At 38.6% G+C, this 13,868-nt stretch overlaps 1 protein-coding gene across 10 annotated transcripts in view; it reads right to left on the reverse strand.

Moving 5' to 3' along the window:
- pank4 (pantothenate kinase 4 (inactive)) overlaps positions 1 to 13,868 on the reverse strand; it is a 50,866-nt gene that overhangs the window by 27,023 nt on the left and 9,975 nt on the right. For all 10 annotated transcript variants that reach the window (XM_081357824.1, XM_081357825.1, XM_081357822.1 and 7 more), the window contains 3 exons: positions 13,580 to 13,661; positions 13,390 to 13,490; positions 7,591 to 7,746 (listed from right to left, as the gene is read on the reverse strand). In XM_081357824.1, the coding sequence (XP_081213950.1) occupies positions 7,591 to 7,746; positions 13,390 to 13,490; positions 13,580 to 13,661 (339 nt within the window). The remainder of the gene's footprint in view (positions 1 to 7,590; positions 7,747 to 13,389; positions 13,491 to 13,579; positions 13,662 to 13,868) is intronic.

Below are 13,868 nucleotides of genomic sequence, written 5' to 3' on the forward strand. Positions count from 1 at the left end.
GCACAGTGTTTTACATAGGGTTCCCGTGGCATAAGCTAAACTTACGCAACGCGAGAGAACTCTCGTAAGAGAACGACACTCGGTTACTAACGTAACCTCGGTTCTCTCTAGAGAGGGAACGAGTGTTGCGTAGCCTGCCGTGCTTGTGCTGCACTTTGGTTTTCGCTTCTAGTCGACTGAAATCACTTGTGCAACCTGTGCAGTGGGGTTTTATAGGCGAAGCCACACCCTGTTCTGGCGGGCTATGACGACAGCGCGGGAAGGCTTCCCATTGGCGCTGGAGTCATGCCAAGACGCACTGATAGGTTGCAGCATTTGCCGCAGAGCAGCCAATAGGCGCGCGAGCTGTATCGCCTATGTCTGTCTGCTGAAGCAAATGCGTTTTACATTCTAAAAATTAAAGGATAATTTTTTGCTTCAGTATTCTCGAGAAAAGGAGTTTTCCTGTAGCATAGGCTAAACTTACGCAACACTCGTTCCCTCTCTAGAGAGAACCGAGGTTCGTTTTATCTACATTCAGAACAAGTTTGTGAACAAGTGTATGAAGTCGTGACTGAATGACATCAAAAGCCACTTGAAGCTTAAGCAAGGCTTGCTGTTTAGAAGGTGCACCACAATACATGACAGTATCATCTGCACAAAAGTGAAAATTAGCATCCTGAATATCATAATCAAGACTGTTTATGTATATAGTAAATAAAAGAGGCCCCAACACAGATCCTTGAGGAACACCTTTAACAATCTCTAATAGTTCTGAATTTTTACCTTCAGCCTGAAGGTAAATTGCTTTAATAATGTTAGCCTAATGTTTAGAATAGCTATTTAAGTATGAATTGTTCTGATGCGACTTCACTTTGTTTTTAGTAGTCAGCCTCAGACGCTCAATCACAGATATGGGGGTTGGAAGGGACAGTTCAGTAGCTTCACAGTGGGGGTGCATGACAATATAAATGTGTCTTTCATACGTAGAGTGTCGATTGCCTGCCTGACGATCAGTTTTAACTTACAGAGCAGGCAAAGGCAAAGTTCGTTTCAGGCTAAATGTATCCTAAGTTACAAATATTGTAATGGATTTAAAGGTTTTACATAAAAATAAAAAAAATCCATTGTTCAATCCAAGTGTTTCAATTTGTTTTGTAGGGTTTAGAATGTTTGAGCAGTGTATTATGATTACCTAAACATGAACTGTTGAGGAAAGCATCCCTGAAACGAATGCGAGTGGAGAAGGAGATATAAAGAGCTCTTTTATTCGATTTGTATTTTATTATTTTTATTGTTATTTTTATTGCAAGGTGAATTCAACAAAGCATTCAGATCCTTTTAATGAAAAAAGGCTAAATAATTTACAGTTAGTTTTTTTGTAATTGGTGTGGATGACACGCAGCGGCAAATATGCGTTTCTTTCTTCCCTGAAATGTTTAATTTTATTACCTATACAAGAGAGACCTGGCGTGTATCAGCTAGGGAGACAAAGCAACTTGCTGAAAGAAATACAGTGTGTCTGCTAGAGAGAGGCAAAGAAAAAATTCTGTTCTTAATTTATGCTGTCGGGCAATTTCAATAATTTATTGCTGTTGGCCAACATCGGTTAAGAGCAAATTTTTTAAATGTTGTAGTCATTAAGTATCAATTAAAAATAAACAGCTTACTAGACCTACTAATAAAAATGGCAGATAATGAATAAAGCTTCGAAAGTTGTTTCAAATCAATAAATGTACATTTAAAAAATATGTATTATTGACAAATATTAAACTAGAGACAAAATTATGATGTTGGTTTGAAAAGCCTGATACTCGTGCCAGGACACAAACTCCGGATCGCCTGTGGCACAGCTGTGGTACATGTTGATATGCTGCCCACAAGGCTATTGCCTTAATACACTCATGCAAAAGCCTAATTCATGTAGCCTATTAGAAAACTGCGCTATCACTCCTAATCAGAGGTGGGTAGTAACAAAATACATGTACTTTTAAGAGTAGATTTAAAACTGGGAACTTTTACTTTAAAGGTGCTGTATGTAACTTTTTCACTCTACTAAAGCATAAAAATACCATAATATGTTTGCAGATATTTAGTTCACATACTCGTTTCTCTGAAAAACACTTCTACAGCCAGTTATTTTACTTTGAAATGTGCGTTCCGTGTTGGAATGTCTGTTTTTATTTTGATCTGAGTGATCTTACCCACTGCAAGTTCTTACCCACTGCCAGGATGCCAGTTGGCAGGAAACACAGCATATTGCATCCAGCAAACAAACTGGGCCAGAGATTGCAGATTCTACCCAATCTAAAGAGCCACGGTATCCATCTAAAAATCTCTATGAACGAGAGCATATTAAAATGTGGATAAATCAACTTAAGTCTTAATGTTAAGAAATACGTACAGTTATTCCAAGCTTTTTTCTGTGGCATGAGCGATGAGCCATTCACAAATGAATCACTCTTTTGAGTCGATTCTGTTCAAAGACTTGATCAAACAAGTTGGAAAAAATGAATGAATTGGTTTGCGATCAATTTGAATTGATTGTTCAGTTCCCTGCACGCACTGAATCGTCTGAAGTGGTTTCTGTAAATGTAACCCTTAAAGAGATACTCCACTTTTTTTGGAAATAGGCTCATTTTACAACTCCCCCAGAGTTAAACAGTTGAGTTTTACCGTTTTCGAATCCATTCAGCCGAACTCCGGGTCTGGTGGTACCACTTTTAGCATAGCATATCATTGAATCGGACAAGACCATTAGCATCTCTCTCAAAAAAATTACCAGAGTTTAGATATTTTTCCTATTTAAAACTTGACTCTTCTGTAGTTACATAGTGTACTAAGACCGACGGAAAATGTAAAGTTGCGATTTTCTAGGCTGCGTCATATCATTATGCTGCGTCATATCATTACGCCTGCTGCACCCATGGTACGGCAGCAAAGTTTCTTGATTATTACGCAGGAATTAGAGTATAGTTCCTAGCCATATCAGCCGCCAGACCCGGAGATCGGCTGAATGGACTCGAAAATGATAAAACTCAACCGTTTAACTCTGGGGGAGTTGTAAAATGAGCCTATTTCCAAAAAAAAGTGGAGTATCCCTTTAAATAGGCAAGAGTGGAAAATGATCAGCAAAAAAAAAAAAAAAAAAAAAAAAAAAAAATCATGACACTTTTTATATCATCTGGACTTAAATAAAAAAAGGATTTTTTTTTAAATATTTGATGTAGTTTGGATTTTATGAGTTGTATCTTCCAGGATACATTGCCCTATTAGGGTATAAAAAAGGCCAAAGTCATCAATAATCCTATAATTTATTTTATGCAAAAAATATATAATGTGCAAAATATACTAAATATACTAAAATTCAGTCATACACATTTCTTGTATTTTTTCACTGCTGAACTATCTTCAACTATAGCCTACTTTCTACAAAGTCAGGATGTCCAGCACCATGGGCGGACATGTTGGCTTTAGGTCAAACTGACAAAACGAGCACAGAAAATATGAACAAAAGTCATTTGACCTACATACTCCAAACAGACTAAACTATGATAATGATAACAGAATTTGGATGGAAAATTATTTATCATGCCTCCTACAAGAGACTAAAGAGTATGTCATTTCTAAGAATTGTGCAGTGGTGGCAACCTATTCATCTTGAGAACAAATTTCTTTTGCTTAGACAGTTAGTTTACACATGCAGATATATTTGATTACATTTTGGAGGACAGACAGAATAAGATCTGCCACGGTGCATTTAATCATTGTTTGTGTTCAGATATTCAGTAGCGGTTATGATTGAGAGCACATGTGAAGAGTTTTCACTGTCAGTGGTTCCAGCTGTGTTTTGATACCGTTCAAACAACACAAAAAAAGAGTCGGGACAACAGTGTTCTTTTGGTTTACTGCACAATATGAACTACCAAACTCTGTGAACACAGGTCTTTTGGACAATGAACTTGCCAACAAAAAACTAACTCAGAGTTAATCTCTAGAGTGTCCAAACAGTGCTTATTCCTGTAGTGTATTGAGTTTACATACAACTCAATACACTACAGTTCCCTTTACATGCCCCCTTCTTGTTCGCCGGAGTGATGAGATAGTAAGTAGACTGTCCTAACTCAATGGCTGGCTGTCTAAGTGGTGTCCGCAAAATAATATAGGGTTCATAAACAATTGGAAAAGTTTTTGGGGTAGACCTGACCAGTTGAAAAGAGATGGTATTCATCCCTCCTGGAATGGTGCTGCTCGTCTGTCTAGTAATATGGCACACAGTCTCAGAGTTGATCCTTGACTATGTAATTCTGGGGCCCAGGTCAGGAAGCAGACAGACTGGCTAAACAGACCATCTACTAGCTGTCTAATGTCACAGAGGTCAGATAAATCCCATCACACAGAGACTCTTACACCTAGATATCATCATATAGAGACTGTGTCTGTTCCACAAACTAGGAAATACAAAAAACTCCCAAACCCATTTAAGGGAAAAAATGTAATTGATGTTCAACAAATAAAAAATAGATCTAATAGAGATGAACAAATGATAAAGCTCTGGTTGCTGAATATTCAATCCCTTACTTCAAAATTGTTAATGATATGATTACAGATTATAATCTAGATGTGCTGTGTTTGACAGAAAACTGGCTCAAACCAGACGATTACATTACTTTAAATGAGTCCACCCCCCAAGATTACTGTTATAAAAACAAGCTACGTCTGAAAGGAAAAGGGGGAGGTGTTGCATTAATTCATCGTAATATCTTCAGAATTACTGAGAAGTCTACTTTCAAATATAATTCTTTTGAAGTGTTGGTGCTTAATGTAACACTATCTAGTGTAAATGATAAATCCCCCTTGACATTTGTGCTAGCTACTGTATACGGGCCACCAGGGCCCCATACAGACTTTATCAAAGAATTTGCAGATTTTTTTATCGGAGTTAGTACTGGTTGCAGATAAAGTCCTAATTTTTTGTGATTTTAATATACATGTAGATAACGAAAAAGACGTATTGGGATTGGCATTTAGAGACATTCTGAACTCTATTGGAGTTAGACAACACGTGTCAGGACCCACTCATTGTCATAATCATACTTTAGATCTAAAATTGTCACATGGAATCAATGTTGATGCCTTTGAAATTCTGCAGCAGAGCGATGACAGCTCAGATTGTTATCTAGTCTCGAGTATACTCCATTTAGCCAAGGTTGCAAAGCCGACTCCATGTTACAAATATGTTAGAACTATCACTTCTGCCACTAAAGATTGCTTTATTAATAATATTCCTGATCAGTTTAATCTCCTCAGCATCCCAGATAGCTTAAAAGAACTCGATATTGCGACAAACTTTTGACTCTCTTTTCCAGCACTTTAGAGACAGTTGCTCCTTTGCGCTTGAAGAAGATTAAAGAAAATAGTCCAACCCCGTGGTACAACGAGCACACTCAGGCCCTTAAGAGCAGCCAGAAAAATGGAGCGCAACTGGAAGAAAACAAAACTAGACGTTTTTCGAATTTTGTGGAGAGAGCACAATTGCGTACAGAAAGGCCTTAAAAATTGCTAGATCTGCTTATTTTTCGACTCTCTTAGAAGAAAACACACAACTAGAGCTGGGCGATTTTTTTATAGAAAACTCAATTTATGATTCGATTCGATTTTTTCCCCCCCATTTAAAACAAAATAACTGAGAACTGTAAATATATTTTACAAATATATATATTTATTGTATTTAATTAAAGTGCATCAACATAAACAAAATTTTGTTTGTCTGTTACGATAGTCACTGTCAGGTTACACGATTTTGACTCCTAAAAATCTTGTCATGTCGTGGACAAGAAACATGTCAGACTACACGTTGTTTTACGACCAGTCATCGCGAGCCGTCTCACACACTCATTCACTCGCACATATAGGCTACACAAGCTCACTCACATAGCCCACACACACACACACACACACACACACACACACACACACACACACACACACACACACACACACACACACACTCACTCACTCACTCGCGCAAACACACACACACTCACTCGCACATACACACTCACTCACATACATGCACTCTCTCTCTCTCTCTCTCTATCTCTCTCTCTCTATCTCTCTCTCTCTCTCTCTCTCTCTCTCTCTCACACACACACACACACACACACTCACACACACACTCACTCACTCACTCACTCACTCACTCACTCACTCACTCACTCACTCACTCACTCACTCACTCACTCACTCACTCACTCACTCACTCACTCACTCACTCACTCACTCACTCACTCACTCACTCACTCACTCACTCACTCACTCGCGAACACACACACTCACTCACTCACTCGCGCGCCGTAGTCGTGGAGGACCGTTAAAAAATTAAACATGCTAGTCTTTTTGTCGTGATGTCGTGAAGCATCGAGGGCTGCGTCGCAGGGAGCGTTCTACGGAAACCCTGAAGGAAGATTTGGCGAATGCAAAATGTATGTATTGTACGCTATATAGAAGAGGGGGAGAAAAAAAATCTAAAAAATCAATTTTTTTTAAAATATGAATCGATTTGACCTACCAACTCGATTTTTAAATCAAATCGATTTTTTCCCCAGCCCTACACACAACCCTAGTTATTTATATGATACAGTGGCTAAATTAACAAGAAATAAAGCTTCTACTTCTGAAGTTTCCAAAGAGCATAGCAGTAACGACTTTATGAACTTCTTTACTTAAAAGATTGATCTTTTTGGAGAGAAAATTATAACAATGCAACCGTCTACTACAGTATTGCATCAGGCAGTGCATTGTAGTCTCCCTGAGGGAAAATTCCATTCATTGTTGCAATAGGAGAGGAAGAATTGTCTAAACTCGTTAAATCATCGAAATCAACAACATGTTAGACCCTACTCTGTCTAAGCTACTGAAAGAGATGCTTCCAGAGCATGGTTTCTCCCAAGGTTTTTTTCTCCATTCTGTCACTCAATGGAGTTTTGGTTCCTTGCCACTGTCGCCTTTTTCGCCTTTCACTTTTTTTTATTTATTTAAAATGCTAGGAATCAAATGAACTGCGATTCGATAGTGATTCAATGCTTTCAAATATATAAACAATTTATTACATGCGTGTTGTCACGATACTGGAATTTCTAGCTTCGATACGATACCTTGAAAAGTATCGATATTCAATACCATTTCCAATACCACGGGGAAAAACGCTGCATAGTGTCATATAGATATTTTTTTTATTTCTTTTTTGTCCATCTATTGAAAGTCTAGGCCAGGGGTAGACAGGTTCAGTCTTAGAGAGCTGCTGTCCTGCAGAGTTTAGCTCCAACCCTAATCAAACACACCTGAACCAGCTAACCAATGTCTTCATAGAAGTTTATAGAAGGACACTGTTCACAGAAGGACACAGCTATGCTATTTTTCCCTATACTGGTCAATTATTGTTTCAGATTAAACACATTGTTAGTCGCTTTACATGACGGTCAGAAAATCCCAGTGGGTGGTTGTTGTTCAGAATAAGCTGTAAAGTTTACTGGCCTTCAGGCTGAGTTGTGAGACCTATATACTTATTTTCTTAGAAGTTAACATAGCAAATTAGCCTCAAAGCCTCACCCCATCCAATGCATCCTCAAAGCAGAAAAGCCAGTAATTCCGAGACAAAGCATCCTCAGTCAAGTCCACTGTGTCTGGAATATAAGAGGTTGGGTCCTGCAGCAGTGGAAGGTTCACTAGCTGCCTCTCCAGGCGGTCCATCTCCAACATGTCGAACTGGAGACAATGTAGGAATAGTAAGTAAGTACCCACAATGTACTAAATGGCAATTTGTGCATTCATCTGCAAAGGAACTGCAATACATCCTCAACAGAAATGATGGTGAAACCAAGAAAAGGTTAAAACAATAACAGCTTCCAACAACACTTTCAGTCTTTATTTAAAAAAAAACATTTTACCTGAAAGTCTGAGTTAGAATAGTTTGTAAGAGCACAATTATAAAACACAACAAGGCTGTGAAAGCATACTAGTAGGGGTGGAATGGTACACAGAAGTCACGGTTCGGTTCATACCTCGGTTCAGACATCACGGTTCGGTAGGAGTTCGGTACAATGGAGGGAAAAGCAAAACAAAAATGTAGAAGGCATTTTTTTTTTTATTGTGCATTGTCTGTAGGCTGTACCACCAAAGGAAAATAAATGTCTTAAGTTTAACAATGCCTTGTATTTTTTGAATAACTTTTATTAATAAAGTAAAGGCATAGAACCAGTTTATTTGTAGTGCATTGACAATAGTTTTATATAATTAGTTTATTAATTAAATTAATAAAAAGACAAAAAGACCTTGAGATATGATTGGTAATTGTACCTGAATGAATTTAAAATTAATTAGCTATATTTCAGATCAATTTGTTTTCCTTAATTTTAATTAACACTAACTTTATTCTCATCTGAATTATAGATAATTTATTTCTGTATAAAATAATACTACTATTAAACACAAATTAGATTTTCTTTTAATCAATGTAGAATGTGTAACTTACTGTGTTGGGTGACAGTTGTAGGTTACAGTTTGACAAGAGTTTACAGTTTGACAAAAGCACAATGTTGTGTTGTATTGCGAGTGTACACAAATATAAGTAAACATTTTGCAGTTTGAATGTTGTCCTATGAACAAAATGACTGAGTATGTTTTTATGTTTCAACTGTTCGATCGCGCCCGCGTCTCTCTCAACACACACACACGCACGCAGGCACACACACAACATATTCCAGCATTGCAAACTTGACATCGCAGCCTGTCCATTATAGCTAGCCTGTCTATGATTATAGCAGAGAATGTCTAATATGGCGAGAAGTTTCACTCTCAGTACACTTCCGGCTTCTGAACTGGTTGCAGTTCCTCTCTGATTCCATATGAGGGCGCTCACAGGACGAGTGCAGAATGAATGGAGGTCTATGGCGCTATACCAATAAAAATCCACTTTTCACAGGATATAATTTTTTGTTCAGTAATTTGAATGTTGTATTCGAAAGGAAATGCAAATAAATTACACATTGCTGGGTGTTAGATTTTTTAGAGTCATTTATTTGCTTTAAAAAGTCTTTTAAAGTGTCAATGACGTCATACACATGTACGACCAGAGATACGGCTTTACGGCAATCCTTCAGTCACTTTGGTGCTTTCGCGCTCTGTACTTTCTTTTCTCTCGAGACATCGACAACACAGCTGACACAGGTAAACACACGTGCTAGAAGAGTTTTTGTTTTGTTTGTTTCTGGTACCGCTTCGGATGACACGATGCCATCAAGCGGGATCTCTGGTCGTAATGTCCTTCACTGACCAATCAGCGTTCATTAGCAGAATGCTAGCGTGTTATGGACAACAACAACTCAACCTGTAAGAAATCAAAAGGACATAAGTACTCGTTCATTCAACTTTCAACCCATAACCCATGTTGAACTTGCAAAATCTACAATCAGATCTGAGATTTCTCAACGGCAATCGGGTGAAAGAGACAAATTTAGCCGTCTAGCCCCATTGACTCCCATTCATTTTGCACTCATGGCGATCGCCCCCAGTGGAACTCTGGTGGTACTACAACCAAAATTCGGTACAACAGGGCTTAATAGGGAGTGAGCAGGCTCTCCGTAGACGGGCTCTGATTATAGCCATAGATATCATATATAAACGCTAGATGTCTTATGGCGCAGTCACTTCCGGCATCACCGTTCGGCCATCTTGTCACAGGCAGGCTTAATGTAAAGTGAATGATCAGCACGCACACAAATCCTCATATCTCACTGAAATCTTGACGGATTTACAAACGGTTTGGTTTCTTACAAACGTTATTAACGTGGCTATAATTCCGAATGCTTGAACATGTAAGTTATAATTTTTCATATGTATGCAGTGTATGTATGCAGTGTCATAGCTACATCTCTGACGTTTATAATAAACCAAACCGTTTGAAAATCGGTTGAAAATTGAGCAAGTTATGGTTATTTAAAAGTACATGCACCATTAAACAAGTGAGCAAGCTGCCTGTGGCATGATGGCCGCCACGCGCGAACGTCGCCCTCCATTGGCCAGCAGCGCGCACGAGACATCTAGCGTTTATATATGATATCTATGATTATAGCCACGGATCTTCAGAGCTAAGGCGGTGCGTCAGATTAGGTGTCCCTAAAGCACCCGCGTATCTAACAGTAGTTCCGCATTACATTAATTAATTTGCACGCGAGTTTTATTTATTTTTATACCGTGTATTCTCCGTGTGTATTCATGCACCGAACCGTGACGCCCGTACCGTTTCGGTTCAATACGAATACATGTACCGTTCCACCCCTACATACTAGTGAGTAAATGAGTTTCCCTGTTAAGTGTGATGTTTAAAGTCACCATGAAATCAAAATTTACAAATCTTTTTTTTTGTCACTCGCATGATACCGCAGCAATAGCAAAAGATAACAACCCAATCAATTCCCAGTAGACAAAATCAAGTCCCATCCTATATTTTTTTTCTTGATCGGGAAGTAATTTCACTTGAAGAAAATACTATTGCAACTTCCGTTTCATGCCGACTTTATTGTCCTCAACAACCTATGTAGTCCCATTTTGCCACTTGCTCAAGACTGAAGTAATTAAATGCATTAAAATAAATCACAAGGGAGTTTTACTGATGTACTTTATATTGTAGAATTAAACAGGAAAATATATTGATCTTGGGTTCACCACAGATTTTATTTCTGGCCTTTAAAAGGGACCTATTATGCCCCTTTTCATAAGATGTAATATAAAGTCTCTGATGTCCCCAGAATGTGTCTGTAAAGTTTCAGCTCAAAATACCCCACAGGTCATTCATTATAGCTTGTAAAATTTGCCCCTATTTGGGTGAGCAAAAACAAGCCGATTTGTGTGTCTCTTTAAACTCCCTTTCCAGAAGAGGGCGGAGCCTTTACAGCTTGTGCTTCAGATACTCCGGCAACAACAAAACTGGAGAATGTCATGTAGCCAAAATGTTAGTAGTGGTGTTCAGCACATGTTCGAACCAGAGTCGGACACAGATGGAGAGACTCATCAAGTTACATCTTTCAGAATGCAACTGGATGTTTCTGAACGGTTAGTGGATACATTTATGTAGTTGTGGTGGAGTTAAGTTGATTCAACTCATCGACTAGCATGTACCATCATGTTAAACTAAAAGAGATTTCAGAAACAACTTTTGGGCAAATCCAGCGTTGAACTGACCCTCACTTGTGACACGGTGTAAAAAAGATCCGGCGAAAAAGATTTGTGCAAATACATAACACTTTAACAATTTTTTTCGGCACATTTCCTTCATAAATGAAATTTGAAATTCGAAATTTTGAGGAGTCTATGGAGACTCTTATGTTCATTGGTACATCCAATAACAGAATATTTGTAAGACATTGTATATCACCAGCTACTTCAGCGAGTAAACAGAAATGGCGAACTGCTGCGGCTCACTCAGGGTGGTATCTATGCTAATAGGGCAGATCGTCACCAGTCATGGGCGGGGCTTCCGCATACTCTTACGTAAATGTAGGGGGAACTGTGGAACTGCTCTTTTGGAGAGACTGTTTATGATTTATGGGAATTATTTAAAAAAAGGGAGTGGGTGGATTTTTTTATAGACTGGTTGTTTACATACAATGTAGACACACAATCTGTTCAAAAACCTTATAAAAGTGAATTTTGCATAATAGGTCCCCTTTAACCAAACACCCATTTAAAAAAAATATTGGCTTCAGGACGATGGAACCGGAAGTTGCTAAAATTCTAACATGTTTCCTAGTTTTGGATAACAAAAATACGTCATCTCTGCAGCACTTTATTTACTAGCCATACTTAAAGGGGGGGTGAAATGCTATTTCATGCATACTGATTTTTTTACACTGTTAAAGAGTTGGATTCCCATGCTAAACAGGGACAAAGTTTCAAAAATTAAGTTGTACGTTTGATGGAGTATTTCTGTGCCAAAAATACTCCTTCCAGTTTGTCACAAGTTTCGGAAAGTTTTTTTCGAGTATGGGCATGTGTGACGTCAGATGGGGCGGAATTTCCTTATATGGGTCCTAAGGGCACTCTCCCGGAAGGGCGCGCGCGCACCCGTAGACCAGAGCGACGACGAGCGAGAGAGCGAAAGCAGTACGCCCATCAAAGCTCTGTGCTCGCTGCTAGTGCATTTCGACGATGATTGTTTTATAAATAAGGCCCACTTCGACGCCGGATTTGCAGATCGTCTAATGCTTAAGGATGGAGCAGTCCCAACGATAAAGGTTAACGGTCGTGCGTTGGAACCGTGAGTAAAACTGCTTCAAATGTCTGTGTGTTGTTAGCTATCGGCGCTCCGCCCACACGGCACGCCTCCAGCCGCTCGGTTTTTTTTCTGAAAGACTCGGAACAGCCTATCTTTCTTTTATAAATATAATAAAACTAAAGACTTTTTGGAGATATGAAGGATGCAATACTACTCTATAGGTACTCGATTAACATGAGATTGACTGAAACTGAGTGTTTCACCCCCCCTTTAACTGTTATTTGTGGTTGTAACTCTAAGGGGCTGTTCACAGAGGCAACAAAACAGTAGAGCACAATGCAGAACCACAGTGCTCCTAAATGGAAAAGAAGGCAGTGTCTTGAAATGTGTTTAAAAGCTAAACTTAGCTCTGCATTGTAAAACATGGCACAAATGCATGCAACACTGAAAAAGCAGCAATCACAAGTGGCGCAATGGTCAAATACGTCCATCTAATGCATGTTTGAGTTGGAAAGCATTTTTTTTTTTTAAACAGTGCAAAAACAAGTTCTGTGTGAACGGGTCCTAACAGTGCAAATAAAATGCCACCTTTATGACATTTCCCACAACAGCAACTGTCAAACATACAAGATGGAGAGTTCTTATGTACTACTTGTTAATGTGCACCGTTTGCACTCATGAAAACCAAATGCATCACACTGAGTAATATCCATGGCAGCACACGCATATTAATAATGATAAATAACCTTCCGAGACTCTTGTATTTTTAGATAATAATGCTACCACTGATTGTCACAACAGCTAAAGATTGAGCATTTCTTGAAAGCAAAAAACATCCAGAGAAAACTCCAAGAAAATCCTGGATGGAAAAGTACTTACTGAAAACTGAGGCAAAAGGTTATGGAATAGATGGGGAAGATGGATGGAGAAGAAAAAAAGAAAAGAGATGAAATGAGAACATTACGGAGAACACAAAATAGGTCATGAAGGATACGTAGCATGCATCTCAGTTGACCAAATCTACAAATATACTGCACTTAACATATAAATCCAACTACAATCTACTTTGTCTATCAAAAAAATTAAAATACTGCAGCAGCAAATTTACAGTGGGCCTCTTCTCTGTGCCAACTTACCGTTCCGCTACGAGCTCGCTGCACAGGATTTAACTCTGGAGATACACTCATGAGACCAGAGCTGCCAGCATAGTTCTCTCCCCAGCTGTACTGGTTAGGGTCTAAAAAAAAAAAAAAGTCTATAACACAAACTACACTCTCTGGAGAAAGTACTAAACAGTTTTGTTGTGTATATATGGCAATAACTTACTGTCTTCTTCTGCCCCCTTCAAAAAGGCCCCAATAGCACCAAGATAGCCTTCATGTCTTAGAAATAAAGCCTGGACCTCCCCCTACAAATAAATCCAATTCTTTATCCAAAATATCCACAGAAAAACATAGCAGGATGTTATGAGCTTTCTATCTTGAACATGAAAGTGAGAAATAACATGTAGTCATTGTTGTATTATACAATAAGAAATAAAAGAGAGTAATAAGAGACACATTAAACTAGCTATGATAGAAATCAGTTGCCTGGGACAATGATCAAATAAACAAAA

This window comes from Scardinius erythrophthalmus, assembly GCF_964197995.2.
Source record: "Scardinius erythrophthalmus genome assembly, chromosome: 25".
Taxonomy (NCBI): Eukaryota; Metazoa; Chordata; class Actinopteri; order Cypriniformes; family Leuciscidae; genus Scardinius; species Scardinius erythrophthalmus.